General features: G+C 42.8%; 2 protein-coding genes across 3 annotated transcripts in view; one reads left to right on the forward strand and one right to left on the reverse strand.

Moving 5' to 3' along the window:
- LOC127058980 (MOB-like protein phocein) overlaps positions 1-2,797 on the reverse strand; it is a 34,438-nt gene extending 31,641 nt beyond the window's left edge. The window contains exon 1 of one of the 2 annotated variants that reach the window (XM_050969547.1): positions 2,504-2,797. In XM_050969547.1, the coding sequence (XP_050825504.1) occupies positions 2,504-2,506 (3 nt within the window). In that variant the 5' untranslated portion in view covers positions 2,507-2,797. The remainder of the gene's footprint in view (positions 1-2,503) is intronic. The other variant, XM_050969546.1, reaches the window with a different exon arrangement.
- A 119-nt stretch (positions 2,798-2,916) lies between these two features.
- On the forward strand, positions 2,917-21,035 carry HSPD1 (heat shock protein family D (Hsp60) member 1). The gene is made up of 12 exons (XM_050969520.1): positions 2,917-3,193; positions 4,829-5,004; positions 7,815-8,067; positions 8,864-8,946; positions 10,221-10,316; positions 11,434-11,527; positions 12,564-12,732; positions 13,209-13,308; positions 16,855-17,100; positions 19,257-19,431; positions 20,146-20,324; positions 20,447-21,035. Exons 2-12 carry the CDS (start codon positions 4,831-4,833, stop codon positions 20,588-20,590), a joined length of 1,713 nt encoding a protein of 570 aa, XP_050825477.1. The 5' UTR covers positions 2,917-3,193; positions 4,829-4,830; the 3' UTR covers positions 20,591-21,035.
- The last annotated feature ends 501 nt before the right edge of the window (positions 21,036-21,536 follow it).

A 21,536-nucleotide genomic window follows, 5' to 3' on the forward strand; every position in this document is an offset into this window, starting at 1 on the left:
TGGTATACAAAAAAATGTTTGAAGGAATGCCATTATCTGCAAGAAGTTTTGCAGATACTGTCCAGTCATTTTTACAAAAGTGTTAAGAGTTATATTTTTTTTGTAAAGCTTAGCATATGGTACATTGAAGTATATTACAAACATTGCCGCTCTGCTGCTTGGAGAATGAACAGAAAGCGGTGGGGGGGTGGGGGGGGAGAGAAAGGGAGGAGGAGCAGCTCAGGGTGGAGAAAGTAAACCCAACACCAACACTGAGGATTGCAATTATTTTGAACTAAGTTAGCAGTAGGCAATGGCAAAAATGTTACCAGTCTAGGGCTGTCAATGTCAGCCATAACTACTGAGTCAGCAGGTAACAGCAGGATTTGAGATCACAGAGCAGAAGACACACACAAGTTTGCAATCCCTGCAACTTCACTAAGCAAACACAAGAAGCAGAGGCACAGAGAGTGGGAACATTTTTAGTTAAAAAATAATCAAATTGTGGTCTGTGGAGAACTGCCAAGTCACATGATGCTGGCTCTCTGCTCCTTTCCAGTTGCTTCTACAGATGTCTGGATGCCACAGCCTGGACATTTGTAGAACCAGCTGGAAACAAGGAGAAAGAACAAGACTAGGTACCTCCATTAGAGCTGCTGCTTCACAGATCAGTGCTGCTAACAGAAGCAGAGCTACTTGGAAACAGGGAGCTGTTATTCACAAATGTATTAGCTAATTGTGGATCATCCCCCATTTCTATTAAGACATGGGCAATGCTATAAACATGTTGAAAACACTTGCTTAAATCTAAGTTATTTAAACTCTTTAGGGCCTTTTATACTAACTCCCGGTTTTTTGAATCAGTGATTTCTCTGACAGGAAAGACTGCATGAGGGAAGAATCAATGTAAGAAACAACAAGGAGTCTGGTGGCACCTTAAAGACTAACAGATTTATTTGGGCATAAGCTTCTGTGGGTAAAAAACCCACTCCTTCAGATGCCTGGAGTGAAAATTACAGATACAGGCATAAATATAAATTGGCACTTGAAGAGAAGTGAGTTACCTTTTTACCCACGAAAGCTTATGCCCAGATAAATCGGTTAGTCTTTAAGGTGCCACCAGACTCCTCCTTGTTTTTGTGGATACAGACTAACACGGCTATCCCTCTGATACAATAGAAGAAAGCCAACAGTCAGAAAAAAGTTGAAAGGAATTTTTTCCTCGAACTCTGTAGGGTTTAGCATTGTCTAAAAACACATTACAGATGCCTACAGATATGACCTCACTCTCTCACCATACCGACAGTTTTGTTGTTTTTTAAAAAAAACAACATTGTTTCTGATAGGTGACAAAGCAAAAACATTTGAAGAGAAGAACATCCTTGTTCTCCCTGCTTCTATTGGTGTATCAATTTCTACTGTATCTAAATGACCTTGTGACCATGCAAGGTCACTTTCACGGAGAGACCAAAAAGAGAAAAAAATAGATTAAACTATATTAATTAAAAAAGTTTGTTACTAGGTAAGTTACAGGTCAACTTGAAATACATGTTCACTTCAGAGGCTCCTGACAGCGAATTCCATAAAGGCAAGCTGCCTGGTAAAAGCAAACACACTTTAATTACACAGCTACTTTTGGTAGCCAGAAGTGAGACACATTTCTACTTCCACCAGCACACAGCAAAAACGTGGTTCTTTTCTACAGTCTTTGCTCCTATTCAGCTGGTATTTATATGCGATCACTGCCTAAACTTCTCAAAGGGGGCGGAAGGGCCGGCTCAACAAGCCTGCCGAGGAACAGCCTGGAGGGTCAGGTCGCTGTGTAGTTCCGAGGCATGAAGTGCAACCCTGCCCAGGGCTGGGCCACGTGCTGTAACCCGCCGCCCCCCCCCCCCCCCCCCCCCCGCCCGACCCCTCGTGCGCTCATCACCGGGGCACTGCGAGGCTTGTCCGTGCTTACAGGCCGGCTGCGGGTGGGAGAGACTCAGGAGACCCTGTCCCCGGTCGGCTGCATGGGGGGAGGGGGGGAGACCCTATCCCCGGTCGGCTGCATGGGGGGAGGGGGGGAGACCCTATCCCCGGTCGGCTGCAATGGAGAAGGTGTGAGGGGGGGAGACCCTATCCCCGGTCGGCTGCAATGGAGAAGGTGTGAGGGGGGGAGACCCTATCCCCGGTCGGCTGCAATGGAGAAGGTGTGAGGAAGGGAGACCCTGCCCCCCACAGTAGGGTGACCAGATATTAAGTGTGAAAAATTAGAACAGGGAGTGTGGGGGGGGGCAATTGGCACCTATATAAGCAAAAGCCCCAACTATCGGTCCTGTCCCTATAAAATCGGGCCATGCAGTCACCCTGCCGCGCAGCCCGCAGCCCCAGGGGCGGCACTGGCGGGGGCGCCCAGCGCGGTCCCCACACATGACGTGCCGGGGAAACACGGCCCCTACCTGCTTCCCTCCCGCCTGCCCGTGCTCGCAAGCCCGGCCGAAGGGCGCACGGCCAGGCCGCTGGAGGAAAAGGTGACACTCACCATGGCGAACCGAGTCCCTCCGCTCACCGCCCTGTGACTTGCTGAGCGCCGCACACCGTCCCCTAATACACGTGGGGGGTGCCACTCTGACTGCGCATGCGCCACCACCTCCCCGCTAGCCCCGCGCGCCGCAAGGCGGGGCTATTTCCGTTGTCCCTAGAAGACATGTTATTTCCCCCTTTATTTTTTATTCTCGCGGGCATTTTACGCCATAGACCCGGATTCTCTATGCAGCACAGCCTAACACCAGCGTCTATAGTTCCTCGTTAAACCCTGCATCGGAGAAACACCCGGAAGTGGCGTAATACAACCTTTGACCTATGGCGAGCATGAGCGTTCCAGAAGGTTCTGGAATTGGAAAGCCCCGAAACCTGTTCGATTCATACGCGAGTAGCCGGAGCGCACGTATAGGACGTATAGTCCCGCCGGGCCCGCCCACTCCCCGGCTGGGCCCTTGAACGATTGGTGGAAAGCCGCGCTCCGCCCCCGACCGGGACAAGCGCATGCTGTTATGCTAGTTGCGGGGCCCGGCTACACAGGACCCCGCATGGGTCTCAGTCTGAGTGGGGGAGGGGCAGAGTCAGTGAGTGCTGTGTTCCCTACAGGCTCCCGTCACTCAGTCACACCGCGCTGCGCTGCTCGTCCAGCTCCCAACGCGGACCCGACTGCTGCCTTGCTCGCCCTGTACAGGTGAGCGGCGCGGGCTCGGGCTCGGGGCCGGGGCTGCTGAGGCGGGGGCCCGGCGCGGGCTCGGGCTCGGGGCCGGGGCTGCTGAGGCGGGGGCCCGGCGCGGGCTCGGGCTCGGGGCTGCTGAGGCGGGGGCCCGGCGCGGGCTCGGGCTCGGGCTCGGGGCTGCTGAGGCGGGGGCCCGGCGCGGGCGCGTGCTCGGGGCTGCTGAGGCGGGGGCCTGGCGCGGGCTCGGGGCTGCTGCGGAGGGGCCTTTACTCCTGCCAGTCATATGCGTCCAGGGCAACGGGCAGCCTCCCCCGGCGTGGTGCTGCTATCGGCGCCGAAGAGGCAGGGGACGGCCCCTCGCGGCTTCCCCGAGCCCTGCCCGCCGCCATGGAGCGCGCACGCCCCTTCCCTTCCGGCACGTGTCCGGTGTCACAGGGACTGGGGCTTGCGAGACACCCTTCCCCGTGTCCTGCCGGGGGGGGGGGGGAGTGTGTGTGTGAGTGACAGAGGGAGGCCTCCCTATCGTGGAGGGGTCAGAAAGGAGGCGCCTGCTCATGTGCGATTTCCCCCTCCTGCTCTGTGTGAGTGTGTGTGTGTGAGACAGAGATTTTTCCCGCCTCCTGCCCTTGACTGTGTGTGTGTGTGTGTGTGTGTGTGTGAGAGAGATCTCTTCGCCTTCAGCCTCGGAGGGGGTGTGGGACTGTGTGTGGGAGACGTACGGGGTCTGTGTGCACGGCTTCCTACGCACTGTGTTCACCGCTCTTCTGCGCTGGAAGCATTACCAGCCCTGCGGGAGTGAGGGCACTGCCCTGTTAGCAGGATGGTTTCATGCCGTTCGTTGCTGGGCTGCAGTTACATTGCAGCCTCTCCCATAATCTCTGGGAGAAGGGGCCACCATGAGGGTGGCTCCCCTGCCTGTGCAGGTTGGCTCATCCAGCAGCAGGGGGCGAGTGTCTCTTGACCTTGCTCTGTCCTGATGGAGAGAACCATGTGGAAGGGGGATAGGCCTGGGTTCTGCAGACTCTCTCTGCCAGGCTGTTGCTACTGTTGCAGTTTTTTTGTTAGTTTATCACCAGATGCTCTCAGCCTTGAACTGTTCATTTTTCACTGTCACAGTCGGTTTTTGAGATAGCAGCTTTACTTTTAGGATGCTTATGCTGATAAAACTGCTGAGCTCTGACAAACTTTCTTCTAGCCTGTAGTAGTAATAGTCTCAGTGAAATATACCACCTTTCCTGCTCTATCATACATAATACTAGTATTCTCATAATGCTCGTCATTGCTGTGGCTATAATTTCTTCACATACAAAAAGTGAACTTCACAGTGCTCTTGTGAGCTTGATAAACTTTATTCCCATTTTAGAGAAGAAGAAATTGAGGTTCAGAAGTTGTGACTTGCCCAGGATCACATATTGAGTCGCTGGGAATAGAATCTAGGGCTCTAGAATCTTGGACTTTTGCTCTAGTACCCAACTTTACAAAAATTAGGACACTAAAATATTTGATCAGTCACCACTTTCATTTAAAACTCAAAAAACTACTTGCAACTTTACTCTAAATCGCTGGAAGACAGAAATATGGTTGTTCAAAGGACTGTGACACAATAAAACTAATGTAGTATCTTACTCTTTTTTTTTTTTTTTCCTTCAGAAATGCTCCGTTTATCAACAGTGCTGCGTCAGATGAGGCCAGTGTCCAGAGCACTGGCCCCACACCTACTACGGACCTATGCAAAAGATGTTAAATTTGGAGCAGAGGCTAGAGCTCTTATGCTACAGGGAGTAGATCTTCTAGCAGATGCTGTAGCTGTCACCATGGGACCAAAGGTATATTAAAATCTACTTTTGTGTAGTGCGAATACTTGTGCAGTACAGCCCTGTTCTATAAACTAATTGGGGGTTGAAGAGTTCATAAAATAGAAAAATTAATAAAATAGACCACTTCAAAATTACAGTAGGTACAGTGCATAATGTATCAATCATTCAATCACTGTGTACATAACAAATGGTAAATGTATAGTGGCCACACTCTTGTTAGAGAGAATTTAATCTTTTCTTTGCTGCTAAATCTGTCTTTCCAGTGCCACACAGCCACTTAAATGTTGGCTGAAGAATTGAAGTCACATTCAGTGGATAGAAAATTACTTGTGGAGGATATATTTATAGTGGTTAGTGTAAATGGGGTCTGTGAACATACAGTGGAGAAAAAGAATAGAGGCAGCTTAACTGCCTGCAACAAGTTTAGGCTTTCAGACCACTAGCTGTTATGTCCTGCTTGATCATATGATGTGGTTGTCAACCTGTGGACCACTTGCGGTCCAATCAGCACGCATCTGTGATGCATGTGACACCCTCAAGGCCATCCAGGTAGTGTGTGTATATATATATTGTGTGGATGCAGCCCACAATGGTAAATAGGTTGAGAACCACTTCTAGGGAGTATAAATTTCATACATTGCCTGCCAGTATTGGTTTCATCTTGACTTGGCCTGGTAAATAAGAGCAAGCAAGTCCCAAGGGTGTAATAATAAGGGTGGATGATGGGTGAATGCACCTTTAGGGCCCAATTTTTCAAATGTTTATCCCAGTGAGTAATCCCATTGAATATAGTTGGACTACTCCCATGAATATAATTATACACATTAGGTGTTTGCAGGATTGAGGTCATACATACTACTATAGAATATTTGCATGTAATCAAGTTTGTCTCCAAAGGTAAGTGTTCCATCACTCAGCACTCCTAAAGTTTTCTTTTTAAACCAAAACCGCAAATTAGATATCTATCAGCTTAAGGGAAAAACTTTCAAGTGGAGAGGAGATTCTATTTTATTTTTTAAAACCATGATATAAATTATCTAAATAAACACAACTGGCAGTGTATGAGACTGGGTGGCTGAAAGCAGTTATTTTTCACTGTTAATGGATGCCTAGCTTATGAGAAATGAGTTGGTCTGTCCATTTATTTCTTCATCACTATGACAAGGTGATCCGCAAGCCACAAACTGCACCATGATGTGTGTGTCTGTTTCCTCTTGGTCCAGCCATTAAAAAAACGCTTTTTCAATGTTCAATTCAAAGGCCTGCCTGTAGTCATAGTTTATTCTTGTACATGTTAAGTAATCTGCAGAACCCTCATGATAAAATAATTCTTTCCAAAATCCCAAAGAACAGGAGAGTCTCAGCTTTTTTCCATACCCATTTCTGGGACGTCATCTCTCATGTTCCAGAGCTCTGATCTCCAGGCCGTCCACTTGAGAGCTCCCAGGTTTGCTTCTAACTGTGACTTCTCTGGTAGCCCCAGGTCAAGTCTCCTCCATGAGAACTCCCTAGCAGAGTTCCACTCACCCAGGCCTCCCTAACTGGGTCCTACCCGTGCTCTTGGGAGCCATTCTCTTGACCTACATGAATTCTATTGTTTCATGCTTGGCTTCCCCTAACCATGCTGGTTTTTCCCTTTGTTCCTAGGGGCCTCTGTACAAGCTTTCTTGTAACTCAGCAGGGGTTCACTGGGACTGGCCAGTTCTCATCAGTGGCTCTCTGTATCCGCTTTCCTTTGCTGCTTTTGTTTCTCCCTGTATTTGGCCTTTCCTCCTCATGCAGCTGTCATTTGCCACTTTTCTGACTTTCTCCTTTATATGTCTTAGGTGACTTCTCTTAACCCCATTTGGGAGGCAACTAATCAATCGGGCACTGGCCCCTGCCCTCTCTTAAGGGGCTAGTCACCCTGTAACAGTCAGTTGCCACCTTCTTAGCTTTTCTAAGGGGCAAAGGTGTAGTGGATGTAGGTGAACAGCTAGTTTCTCAAGGTGAGGGTTGAGAAAAATTGGTGAGGCTGAGGTCAGCTCTATACCTAAAATGCTGCCACAACACCCAGTGCAGCTGTGCTGCTGTAGCCCTTCAGTGAAGATGCTACTAATCCACCTCTGCAAGAGGCGATAGCTGTGTCAACGGAAGAAGCCCTCCTGTTGACATAGTTAGACTTGCCCATTATGTGTTCAGTCTTACTTGATGATTATGTGTTTGCTACCTTATTGCTCCTGTTGACCTTTACAGGGATGAGAAGGATTGAACTGTATTATGTTCCATTTTATTCATATCTTATTTGTGGAAGTTGGATGCTGTCCTTCTAAAAGGACACCATATGCTTTCGCTGATTTCTGGTCCCAAATAGAAGAACCATTATAAATCTCACTCTGACATTGGAAAGTAGGAGCACAAACTTTCCTCTTCATAAAAATAAGTGTATATTTTGAGTTGGCAGTATTAACAAATCTGTGTGTCTTGGTGGAAAGTGGTTCTGTGAGAGTATGTCTACACTGCAATAAAACACCTGCAGCTGGCCCTTGGTCAGCTGGCTTGTTTGGGCTTCAGGGCTATGATTGCAATGTAGATGTCTGGGCTCGGGTTGGAGCGGTTGGGCTCTGGGATCCACCCCCTTCCTCCTTATGGGGTCCCAGTGCTAGGGCTCCACAAGCCCAAGTCACTTAACATGGACCATTCGTGGGTGTTTTATTGCAGTGTAGACTCTTTATGTTGTGTAGATGTGCCAAGTGGTAATTCTGTAGTAATACCTTTTTGTCTGTGCTGCTTGGTATCATTTTAATTATATATCTCTTATGTATGTTGGATGATTTTAGGGTAGAACAGTGATTATTGAACAAAGCTGGGGAAGTCCCAAGGTAACAAAAGATGGTGTGACAGTAGCCAAGGCAATTGACTTGAAAGACAAATACAAAAACATTGGAGCCAAATTAGTTCAAGATGTTGCCAACAACACAAATGAAGAGGCAGGAGATGGAACTACTACTGCAACAGTACTGGCACGTTCCATTGCCAGGGAGGGCTTTGAGAAAATCAGCAAAGGAGCTAATCCTGTGGAAATCAGGAGAGGTAAGAATTTAACAATTTAATACTGGTGCACTTAAGCTGTTCTTTAACATTTGTCTCTTCAGTTTCTTCTCTCGGCTTCACCCATGGCAAATTTGACTGGTGTTTGAGATAACCTGCCTCCGCTTGGAAAACCCACATGACCCTTTTGGGAAGGGGAAAAACATAGAAAGGAATCTAACTTTGCTGGCAAGTGGGTGAAAGGGGTCAGGCCTTACTTCTTTAGATACACAAATTTTATATAACCTGTGGTATAGAGCTCTCTTTTTTTTGTCATTGGATCGTATTTACATGTCATTCATCACAACAGATGTCAGTAAAGTCGGTCTTCTGATAAGCTTATCTTACGGAAGTTATAACACAGGAAATGTTTATACAATGCTTAGTATTATGTGCCCAGGGTATTTATTTTAAATTCTATTTAACTTCTTTACCAAGTATTGACATAGCTATCTCTGCTTTTCTTCCTCCCCACACTGAATATTCTGTATGTACTCATTTTTTAATATTGATGAGTGTTTTTAAAAAAAAATTGTAGATCTGTCAGTGTGTCTTATGTTTGTAAGATTGGGACAGGCTGTCCTTTGTCTTTGAAAGTGCATGGCCTAGCCTCAGCAAAAAAATAAGTTCTCTACTTTGTACACAAATGGAGGGGGAAAGGATGTGTTGCTGCTCTTGCATTGTTTAACTTGCATCACAATTTTGAGGAATTTTGAAGCTTGTCATGGAACTTGACTGTTCTGCACCGTGTAAATAGAATTCCTATGAGTAACCATAACTATCACATTCTTCTATCAAGGTGTGATGCTAGCAGTAGATGCTGTCATTGCTGAACTAAAGAAACAGTCCAAACCTGTTACAACTCCAGAAGAAATTGCCCAGGTGAGGCTTCATTCCTTCTTGGTTTACTAGTTTTCTGTAACGGTCATAAATAAAAATTTAATCCTACAAGTGAAGATGTGCCATAAAGAGTTTAAAAAAAAAATTGTAATGGAACCAGCTAAATTACACTTTGGTATATGGCATCAACTTGCTATTGTGTTGATCAGCCTCTTGCTGCAGCTTACATTGAAAATGCAACATTTTATCTTTGTCTCTGTAGCCTGCATGAGCCTCTAGTGCTCTGCCTCAGCTTTCTCTAGCTGCTTTCTGTTTTTCTCTGATTCTATAGCAGAGGTCCGAGGGAAGAAGGGCATGGTGGGGCCCAGGCATCCCCCAGAAGGGAGCACCACCCAGCCCCATTCCGCTCCCGGTTCTCCTTCAGCCCCAGGCTGGGGCTCCGCTCCTGGTCGCAGACCCACCCTCAGCTGTGGCCTCCTTACCCCAGTCTGCATTTCCCCACCCTTACCCTGGAGTTATGTCTCAGAGGGGGGGCGCAGACAGGAGTACGAGGGGGTATGACCCTGAAAAGTTTATGGATCACTGCTCTATAGAGACCAGCTGCCTGCTCTCAGGACCCATTCAGAGGCTGTTAATGAGGCACAGGAGGGCTGGCCATTGGCCTTTAAAGGGCCCAGTCCACTCTCTGATAACCAGCATTTTGTTTAAACCAGGATTGATCTTCAGCTGACTCATTAGCCTCCCAAGTAGGTTCTGTCTTCATGTGACAAAATGCCAAGTGACTATTGCTATCTTTAAAAGCAGCAAAGAATCCTGTGGCACCTTATAGACTAACAGAGGTTTTGGAGCATGAGCTTTCGTGGGTGAATACCCACTTCCTCAGATGCATGTCATATTGCTATCTTGATTCACAAGTGAATACTACATATATTGAGGAAAGAAACAGCTATATATTAAACTCATTTGTAATTGTTCACTCGCGATCTGTGGGAGAAACATTAATGTTAGATTAATGGTTAGATTTCTAGACTTCTCAGAAGTTTAATATGAGATGAAGACGTCAGGTCCCATACCAACTCTATTTTTTGGTAATGAAAAATGGAAGACATTTTCCCTGAAAAAGCTATCTAATATTACATATCTAATCACATGGCAATGTTAATGCTGAAATTATCATGTCATGAATTGCATCCTCTTGTTCTCTGACCTGTAACTCTTTAGTCTTACTGCTCCCTTAAAAAGTCCTTAAACTTGATTTCTGTAAACAGTTGATTAATCAAGTGCTAAAGGGAAAAATAACTAACATCTCATTAAAGGTTGCTACAATCTCAGCAAATGGAGACCAGGAAATTGGCAACATAATCTCTGATGCAATGAAAAAAGTTGGACGGAAGGGTGTTATCACAGTTAAGGTAAGAGTAACTCTTATGCCTGTTGAAGGTTACTTGCAGTTTTCTTTAAGATAAACTTGCCAAGTTAGAGGAACATCTGCTGAAAGAACCGATAATCAGAGTAAAAAGTGAACTCACTGCACTTGTAACTAAACTCCTTCCACTTTGATCTGAAATCCAAACCTGCTGTATGTTGCTGCTGCATGTTGGTTCTTGCTTTGTGTGGCATTGCTGCATGTACTCTGCCCTCACTACAGAACTCCAATAAATTGGTGTTGGATTAGGAGTACATAGTGAGCCCAACAGCGTGTTAACACTGTCGTAGTTTTGCCTCATAGCCAGTAGGGAATAGTGCAAAAAAACTAGAGAACATAATTTTTTTTTTTTAGGAGGACGCTGCTTGCTCCTTATAGTCAGGATGACTTATGACCAAAATTATGCAGTGGTTGTAACATCAGCACAGTAAATACAGGGACATGGAATTCAGTGAATGGAACTGAATCAGTGATGAGTTGGACTGCAGAGCAGATACATATGTCTAAACTAGTGTGACATGCTGAATGGTTCTCAGTAGCCTGGATATGAGACATACCAATATTTCTATGGTACATAGTACTTTTAAAATATCTTAAAGATAATTGGGAGAATGTGGTAGTTTCTTAACTGCAATAAATTGAGGTAAGATTGACTATACTAACCAACAGTCACTGGTTCGCAAGCCCTCCCCCCCTTTTCCCTTTCACTGTTTACGTAATCTAGAACAATAAATTCTGCTAAGTGGTAAAGATATTTTCAGTTAAAAGACTAATACAGAATGAATTTAGCTATAAAAGTAGAGGTGAACTTTCTTGGTTTATCTGATCCACCACAGGAGGTAAGGTTGTGTTTTACGGAACACAACTTGTGTGCATCAATACCCCCTTGGAGACAGTATCTCTTTTAGAGTGACCCCTCTTTCTCTCCCTCATTGTCCTTTTCCCCCATAAAGGGGAGAGAACCTAAAGAATACAGGCACAGTGAAGGTAGCGCAGAGAGACTTGAATTCCATGGTGATTGACGTGTTAAAAATGTGCATAGAAGCACTCTATTTACTACCTAAACTATAGATTAAATGTAAATTTTTATCACATTTAAACAGGATGGAAAAACCTTGAATGATGAGTTGGAAATCATTGAAGGTATGAAGTTTGACCGAGGCTACATCTCACCATACTTCATTAATACAGCCAAAGGTAAGTTTGCAAAAGTTGCCATCAAAGTGCCTTGTGCTATAACCTGTATGAACAAAAAATGTCTTCCTAGAGAGCTTACAATACAAGTAAAGTGAATTTTGGGTGAAGTATCAACATTTATCCATAACTTTTCTGAACCCAAAGATGTTTCCCTATTTATATTCAATTAGCTGCTTGCTTTTTTGACTAAAACAAATGTTTACCTTTTGCTGGCTGTATTGACTCTGTTATAGGTGTGTGACCCAGAAAACACAGCTTAAGTTTCTGGTCCTAAATTGACTTTTCAAAACTGGCAGTTAAAGCAGGAAAAAAATCTTGCTTACAGGAAAATGCTACTTTGGTTTCTTCAGAGTGCAGTCCCATGCTAATTAAATTTAAGACTTAAGTTTAAATGGAATAGAAGTATCATTTTGATCTTTGAGAAACATATAAGAGTGTATTTGTGTGGCTAATTCTTGGCATTCCCTTGTAAAACTAGATCATTCTTTCCTAAGTAAGGGCTGGGGAAAGGTAAAATCACCTTCACTTAACAAACTGAAGTAAAAGGGCAGGGTGATGTTGGTGGGTGTTCCTTTATTCCAGAATAGACCCGGATGCATGCAAAAGTTTGTTATAACCCAAAAGTATTATTTGTATATATTTTTCAGGGTTAAGTCATCAAATACAAATTGAGGGTGTGACCCATTTGTGGCACAGCTTTAAGTCAAAGTGCTAAAATTCTTAAGTGGCTTGATCATGTGCAGTAGTTTTCAACTACTGCTGATTATGTAGGAGTTTTCATGAGAGAGGGGAAATAGAAATGCTACAAAAATCACAAATTGGCCTCAGGCTTCAGGAGTAGAAATGTTACTTGAAATTAGTTTTTTTTTTTTTTTTTTTTTTAACTCTAATTTTTCTTAACTTCATTCTATCTAATGTAAATGGAGAGTGTAATAGCCAGCTTTGATCAGATTTGGGGGTTGTAAAGGGTACCTTCATATATACTTGCTAAAATAGAACATTTAGATAGTTCAAACAATACTTATTGCCTCTGCAGGACAAAAATGTGAATTCCAGGATGCTTATGTCTTAATCAGTGAGAAGAAAATTTCCAGTGTTCAGTCCATAGTTCCAGCTCTTGAAATTGCCAATGCTCACCGTAAGCCTTTGGTCATTATTGCTGAAGATGTTGATGGTGAAGCTCTCAGTACTCTAGTCTTGAACAGGTAATGCTTGAATAGGTATATCTCCATATAGAATCTTGTCGGTCTACTTCAGAGTCAGAAAACTGTGGTGTTCACTTTGTCTTTAAAAACAAGTGTTCCTGCAGTTTCCTCTGTAGGGCAGTAGGCCCAAGTGTATGTCTGAACTTGACAACTTTGCATTGCTTCTTATTTAGGTCTCCTCTCAGCAATGCAGACAAACAGTAACCACTGTGAATAGCCCCATTCGTCTAATTTGGGTGATAACTCTGAATCCTAGTGATTTGATGGTTTAATTGCTAATCAGTTTAGTAGAAAAAGCCAATTGATGGGCTCGTGGGATCCATTAAGATGGCACTTCTGCTTTGCTTGTCTCACTTGCAGTAAAATATCTTCATTTAAAATATTCTTTTGCTCTCTCGGCTACTGTAACATAGGGAAGTGAACAGTTTTAACACTTTGTAAGAACTAGTGTTCTCACTGAACTTTTTTCTCTTCAGATTAAAAGTTGGTCTTCAGGTTGTTGCTGTAAAAGCACCGGGTTTTGGTGACAATAGAAAGAACCAGCTTAAGGACATGGCAATTGCTACTGGTGGTGCTGTAAGTAAATTATATGCATGTGTAGGTAAATATGTACAAATTTATTAACTTTGTGGCCAAGCACACATTTGATTTTAACTTCCTCCAAAATGCTCCAGAGGATAAGTATTTGAGGGATTAGTAATGGTGCAACACTTTCCAGGTCACCGATTCACATTTGGTCCAGGGTGAACGGTCATGCCATTGCATAGCATGGTAAGTGGCCAGTTGTTTTGGCTGGTTATTAGGTGTCCACTTCACATCTGCAGTTCTTGTTAAGTCTCTTCAGTGTATTGGATGGGCATGGAACTGTTCTTGTCTCTAGATCATCTTTCCTTAAGAGATGCTTGACGTGATGGGGAGCTGTGGGAGAACCTGCACTGTGGTTGGTTTTTTGCCTGTTCTGGAACTACTGTATACAGCTTTAATATGCAGGGTAGTCAGACTGGTACCTTGAAATGTCTAATTTATGCCCTTTTTCATTTACAATAATGTTTATGTATGAGTAAGTTTTGAGAGTTATAATGCAATGCAACTTTATCTGCTTATGATCATTAAATAGTTTTTTCAGTGACTGCCTTTTAACATCCTATATAGACCCTCCCCAGTTAGTAGCTAGGTGGTGCCCAGGAAACATGTCGAGTTGTTCTGGAAATTTTTACTTATAAAACTGAACAAAAGCATTACCAAAATGAGAAGTCATGACATGTTCATGAACATTAAATTTTCAGTGCAGATGTAAGTCTTCTAGAGTTTGGTCTGAAGAAGCATGGAACGTTCTTTTGGGCAGTTCAATTTTTTGTTGTTTTAAATCTATGGTGGGGCAACTATAATAAGTATTAAAAAGCCATCTTTATTTTTTTTGTATTCAAGTCTAAAAACACAGCAGCATTATACAAGACCCAAACTAATTCATGAAAATTATAGACTTCACTGCAGTGCAAAAGGAAATAGGATAAATCAAATGTAAAATCCCCTAAATTCAGTTATCATTGCAGACATCAGTAACATAGGGAATCTCCTTGAAATGGCCTGACAATGTCTCTGTAACACAGCTGTCACACCTGACATACTGGAGATAAATGTGCAAAATATTCCTTTTAGCTAGTCACTGCTGAAGATGTGTAAACTAGATTTAAAAATGAGGAGGTTAGTTAAATGAAAAGGGACAGTGAGTAGAGTATCAGAGGGGTAGCCGTGTTAGTCTGGATCTGTAAAAGCAGCAAAGAATCCTGTGGCACTTTATAGACTAACAGACATTTTGGAGCATGAGCTTTCGTGGGTGAATACTCTCTTCATCAGATGCATGACTAGAGTGAAATTCCTGCAAGCTGCGTGGACACTTTTCAAAGACACCATAATAGAGGGCCAACTTAAATGTATACCCCCAAATTAAAAAACACAATAAAAACTAAAAAAGAGCCACTGTGGCTTGGCTTAACCATGTAAAAGAAGCAGTGAGACATAAAAAGGCATCTTTTAAAAAGTGGAAGTCCAATCCTAGTGAGGTAAATAGAAAGGAGCGTAAACACCGCCAAATTAAGTGTAAAAATGTAATAAGAAAAGCCAAAAGGGAGTTTGAAGAACAGCTAGCCAAAAACCCAAAAGGTAATAACAAAATGTTTAAGTACGTCCGAAGCAGGAAGCCTGATAAACCACCAGTGGGGCCCCTGAATGATCAAGATACAAAAGGAGCACTTAAAGACGATAGTCATTGCAGAGAAACTAAATTAATTCTTTTGCTTCAGTCTTCACGGCTGAGGATGTTAGGGAGATTCCCAAACCTGAGCTGTCCTTTGCAGATGACAAATTGTCACAAACTGAAATGTCACTAGAGGAGGTTTGGGGATTAATTAATAAACTTAACAGTAACAAGTCACTGGGACCAGATGGCATTCGCCCAAGAGTTCTGAAAATTCTTATGTGAAATTGCAAAACTGTTAACTGTGGTTTGTAACCTGTCCGTTAAATCGGTTTCTGTATCCAGTCACTGGAAGATAGCTAATGTAACGCCAATATTAAAACGGCTCTAGAGGTGATCCCGGCAATTACAGACCAGTAAGTCTAACATCAGTACCGAGCAAATTAGTTGAAACAATCGTAAAGAATAAAATTGTCAGACACACAGAAGAACATAAATTGTTGGGTAAAAGTCAACATGGTTTCTGTAAAGGGAAATCATGTCTTACTAATAGAATTCATAATAAAACATGTGGACAAGGGGGATCCAGTGGACATAGTATACTTAGATTTCCAGAAAGCCTTTTACAAGGTACCTCACCAAAGGCTCTTATGTAAATTAAAGTTGCCATGGGGTAAGAGGGAAGATCCTTTTGTGATTTTGAAAACTGGTTAAAAGACAGGGAACAAAGGGTAGGAATAAATGGTAAATTTTCAGAATGGAGAGGGGTAACTAGTGTTCCTCAAGGGTCAGTTCTCAGACCAGTCCTATTCAACTTATTCATAAATGATCTGGAGAAAGGGGTAAACAGTGAGGTGGCAAAGTTTGCAGACGATAAACTGCTCAAGATAGTTAAGACCAAAGCAGCCTGTGAAGAACTTCAAAAAGATCTCAGAAAACTAAGTGATTGGGCAACAAAATGGCAAATGAAATTTAATGAGGATAAATGTAAAGTAATGCACATTGGAAAAAATAACCCCAACTATATATACACAATATGATGGGAGCTAATTTAGCTACAACAAGTCAGGAAAAAGATCTTGGAGTCATCGTGGATAGTTCTCTGAAGATGTCCACGCAGTGTGCAGCAGCAGTCAAAAAAGCAAACAAGATTTTAGGAATCATTAAAAAGGGGATAGAGAATAAGATGGAGAATATCTTACTGCCCTTATGTAAAGCCATTGTACGCCCACATCTTGACTGCTATGTGTAGATGTGGCCTCCTCATCTCAAAGATATACTGGCATTTGAAAAGGTTCAGAGAAGGGCAACTAAAATGATTAGGGGTTTGGAATGGGTTTCATATGAGGAGAGATTAAAGAGGAATCTAAGGTGGGATATGATAGAGGTATATAAAATCATGAGTGGTGTAGAGAGAGTGAATAAGGAAAAGTTATTTATTTTTTCCCAAAACATAAGAACTAGGGGCCACCAAATGAAATTGATGGGCAGCAGGTTTAAAACAAATAAATAAAAGTTCTTCACACAGCGCACAGTCAATCTGTGGAACTCCTTGCCTGAGGAGGTTGCGAAGGCTCAGACTACAACAGGGTTTAAGAGAGAACTAGATAAATTCATGGAGGGTAAGTCCCTTAATGGCCATTAGCCAGGATGAGTAAGAAATGGTGTCCCTAGCCTCTGTTTGTCAGAGGGTGGAGATGGATGGCAGAGGAGAGAGCACTTATGTTCTTATGAATACAATCACATATTACAGAACTACTCTGCTTCAGAAGCAAAGTAACTATTCCAGAATAAATCGCATTTTGCTGGAATAGTGTCCCTATCAGGGAGTTAAAGCAGAATAGTTAGTCTACTGTAGCTGTGCAGAGAAATGTCTCCATGTAGATAAGGCGTTAGAGTCCAAGCTTTCATATGATCTATTTCAGGTATTTGGAGAAGAGGGTTTGGGTCTCAATCTAGAAGACATTCAGCCTCATGACTTTGGTAAAGTTGGTGAGGTCATTGTGACAAAAGACGATAGCATGCTTCTGAAAGGGAAGGGTGAAAAGGCTCAAATTGAAAGGCGTATCCAAGAAATCATTGAACAATTAGAAGTTACTACAAGTGACTACGAGAAGGAGAAACTAAATGAACGACTGGCCAAACTCTCTGATGGAGTAGCAGTACTAAAGGTGAGGAACTTTAAACTTCTTCCTTATTAGACTAAAACAGCGCTTCTCCAACTGTGGGGCAGGCCTCCCAAGGGAGGTGTGATTTGGTGGTGGTGGTGTGTTAAGGGAGCTCTGGCTGTCAGTTCTGGGTGGTTGTAGCTTCTGCAGAAGGGGCCATGCACACCTGGGAGGTGGGCATAAAGGGGACAGCTGGAGCCTCACCATTCAGGCTCTCCTCCCCTCACTTGGAGGCGACAGGGCTCTGGCTGTCCAGCCTTGGGATGGTAGCAGCAGCACAGAAGTAAGGCAATAGAGTGCTAAGTCTGCTGGGAAAAGTGATATTACTTAATATCACTGTTCACGTTTCCATGTTCTGTCCTGCTGGTGTAGTGCTGCCTGCAGAGCTGGGTGCCTAGCTCTCCACTCTGCCTTCAGAGCTGAGTGGCAGGATATTTATTGAGGTGGGGGCATAAACTACTACAGACAGAGAGGGGGGCATTGATCAAATTTGTTTGAGAATCCCTGGACTAGAATTATGCTATACCAAGAAATGGACAACCAAGAAAATGTTACTTTTCACTAAATCACTTTGACTGTTTAAATGCATAGCAGAGGTGTCATCTTTAATTTCCACTTCTAAAGTGCCAGAAAAAACCCACCACGTTAATCAAACCTGGTAAATTGGACCTCTGCTACACTTCTTTCTTGTCAGGATGGTTAAAATAAGGTGACATTCCTGTTAAAAATTACATTAGTTTACATGCCTTTTTTCCTCCCTCAGGAGAAAAACCTCTGTCTAGTAGAAACAGGTATAGTGAAGGGTGAGTGATTATATTGTGGGTATTTTTCATAAGGCTTGTCATGGAGCAGCTGTGCCCTATAGCCACCCCTGCTGGCAGATCAGGGCACTGCCAGTACTCTTGGCTCTCCACATACTGACTGGTCTGTGCTGGGGATGTGGCTTATCCCTCCAGCTAAGTTAAAAATTTTCACCCTGTCTGAGGTAGCAAAAGTCCAACTACAAAGTCCCCAAAACAAAAAGGCTCTTCTACCTTGTGGGTGTTGTCTTCATATCACTCTGTTCCCATCTGCTTTCTAGGTTACTTTTGAGTCCTTTTTCTGACTAAGGGATAAAATACTCTGCCTCAGTCTGGTTCCCCTGGAGTACCATTCTAGGTCCCTACTGGACTTTGTTCCTTCCATCCTTTCCTGATCAAGTATAGAGCAGGCTGGCTCCCCTGGAGTACCTGGTCTCCTCCAGACCTGGGCTCAAGGCCTTCCGCAGGAGCCGGTCTTCTCCCAGTAGCTCCAGTGGGTGAGTGAGCTCTCTCAGCCTTCTTATAAAGCCCACGTGTGCATTAATCTATCACCTCTTTAATCCCACCCCTTCAGGCTGGGAAGCAGCTAAAAATTGACACACATGGGGCTGACTCATCTTTCCTCTAAGGGGCCAGGACACTCTGACAATCTGCAGTTTAGCAACATTTATGTAATTCCTTAATGCTTCCCTAGGTGCAAGAGTGGGGCCTACTTGGTCACATAGGGCCTTAGTTCAGGAAAGGCAGTTTGGCTCTCTACTTAAGTTTGGAGGCTGTGGAAAGGCCAAACTGCTATATGAAGAGGTGCTAAGTAGAAATTTCCCAGTAGCTAGGGCACCTAGCCAGCTGCAGGTGTTCTTAGACTAAAATGGAGGTACTAATTCTTTATAGCCATTAAAAATCCAAAAGATGCTATGTACATGAATAGGGCTGTTAACCATTTTCTACAGGTTTAATTTCCTGAGACAAGGTGGGTAAGATATTTATTGCACCAACTTCTGTTGGGAGAAAGACAAACTTCTGAGCTTACATAGATCTTCTACAGGTCTCATTTCCTGTCGCACCAACTCTGATCCATTTTTACAGCAGGAATACATATTTTTGCTTTTCAGGGATGGATGAAGTGATACATTTACACCTTTAGAAATGTGAAGTATCTTAATTGCAAAAGGCTCTCTACAACTGAAGTACATGCAGACATTGGTCAAAAAACGTTGCTTTTTGGCACTCAAATGGAAAAGTCAGTGTGTTACTGTGTTTAACTGGCCTGCAGTGCTTGTGAAGTCTGCAGCGCTCTCTTGCCTCTGAGAATGTATGGGGACTTTACACAACTGACAAGACGTGGTTTGTTTACTCTAGGTTGGTGGCACAAGTGACGTTGAGGTGAATGAAAAGAAAGACAGAGTTACTGATGCACTGAATGCTACTCGTGCTGCTGTAGAGGAAGGTATAGTTCTAGGAGGTGGGTGTGCATTGCTTCGATGCATCCCAGCATTAGATGTTTTAACCCCAGTCAATGAAGATCAAAAAATTGGTAAGCAAACTACTTGTGAATGGTTTTTATTTGAAGATTAACATTTTCCTTGTGATGCTACTTACCTTCAAAAACAGCTGCAAGCTGTAGATTAGAATACAGTTCATTTCAGTGAGTCCTTTATTGTTATTTGGTCTGGTTAACAAGCAGCCTTTGACACTCCTGATGATCTGTTTCACATTAAAAATGGGAAGACTGTTTCTATGTAGTCTAATTTAGAAAAAGCAGGAAAATCGCTATTCTAAGACAGTGTTATTTAATGCGAGATAACTAACCTATTACTTTTCTAAACACTTAAACAAAATGAGTGTCTTGTACTGCAGTTATAATTAAAAACAGAACATTTCACTTAATTTGGGGAATCTAATTTGACAGTGATTTCTAAAGATTTTTTTAACTCAGAGCAGATCACATTGTACTAAGTTTTCCTACCCATGTTTTCAGTGGGAAGTGTTTGTCTTTGGTTAGATAAGTTCATAGCTTTTCTTCAAGAGTGATAATGTAACTTTAACTGGTACTTGAGCCTTGTACTAGTAATGGCCTCACTTGTAATGCTTCCCAGCAGTAGGTCATCTAACACTTTCCTGCAGGAGGCAGAAAATTGTGTTTGCTTTCCTTGTAACTAATTAGCACATCAGTAAGTTGAAGTATTTGAATTGCAGTAAAATGCATGGAGAATGTACTGTATTTAAACACTAAAAATACTTTTTACAGGCATAGAAATCATTAGGAGAACACTGAAAATTCCAGCAATGACTATTGCTAAGAATGCAGGTGTTGAAGGATCATTGATTGTTGAAAAAATCATGCAAAGTCCACTTGACATTGGGTATGATGCAATGCTTGGAGACTTTGTAAATATGGTAGAGAAAGGAATCATTGACCCTACAAAGGTAATGTAAATTTTTTTCAAAGAACTTTAAGGTTGTACCTTATTTTAATGTGGGGGGGCGGAGGGGGGGAAGAGAACTAGTATTGAACTACATTTTTTTTTTTTTCCCCACCATTCTCTTAGGTTGTAAGAACTGCCTTGATGGATGCTGCAGGTGTTGCTTCCCTCTTATCCACAGCAGAAGCTGTAGTTACTGAAATTCCTAAAGAGGAAAAGGAAGTGCCCGTAGGCGGAATGGGTGGAGGAATGGGAGGTGGTATGTTCTAATTCCTGGAATACTGAGACATCATGAACTCTGATGGTTGAGACTGACAGTTCGCTAAAAACTTCAGAAGTCAGTGCCAGGGGTGGATAGTGACTGAAGTGAGACTGGTGTTTAAAAGAATCACTGTAACCATTAGTTACTGGATTTAATTTAACCTATGTAACTGTTTAGTCACTGTCCATGCCTACAGATAATTTATTTTGTATTTTTCAATAAAGACATTTGTACATTCCTGCTACTGGGTGCAAGATCCACATGCCAATGTCCTGTTTTAAATTTAATCAACTAAGGCACTTGAAATTCTGTTTAATCAGAATTTATTGGTGCTTGCCACTACTAGGAAGAGTTCAGATGAAACCATTGTGTCCAAGACTTTAAAAAAATGTACAAAGAAATATACAATTATGTGACAACCTCTATAATAAAAGATTGTTCAAAGTTATGAAATGTATTACCTTATTCACCTGTCCACAAACCCAACAAAAATCAAACCTAATGATATAGGGATCACATTTAAACTCTGCTAGAAATCTGACCTCCAGTGCTGGGAGGGGATGGAGTATTTGTTTAAGAAACAATCCTCCCCTGAATTGAATGCAAGTATAGACCACAGGTAGTTTCGATGTTATAAAATTCTGGTGAGAAACATGTCCAAGCTCAACTGAAAAATTAATCTTGAATTTAATGGAGCTGAAATAGTAAGCTGTGGACAGGGACTTGTCACTCTTCCTATTGAGTACAAATTCTGTTTCATATATTGGATCCTTTTAGCAGCAGTGTTGGGAACATTAATTGTTTTGTGAGGGTATGAAAGGATAAATTGCCTGAGATGATTTTAAGAAAAGGAATCTTGTGTATCTACAGAAGAATTAGCATGTCTTGTAAAAAGTAAATTAGTACCTCTGTGATGGAAGACTAACAATTTTGTATCACCAGACATCTACTGGA

This window comes from Gopherus flavomarginatus, chromosome 10 (assembly GCF_025201925.1).
Source record: "Gopherus flavomarginatus isolate rGopFla2 chromosome 10, rGopFla2.mat.asm, whole genome shotgun sequence".
Lineage (NCBI taxonomy): Eukaryota > Metazoa > Chordata > Testudines > Testudinidae > Gopherus > Gopherus flavomarginatus.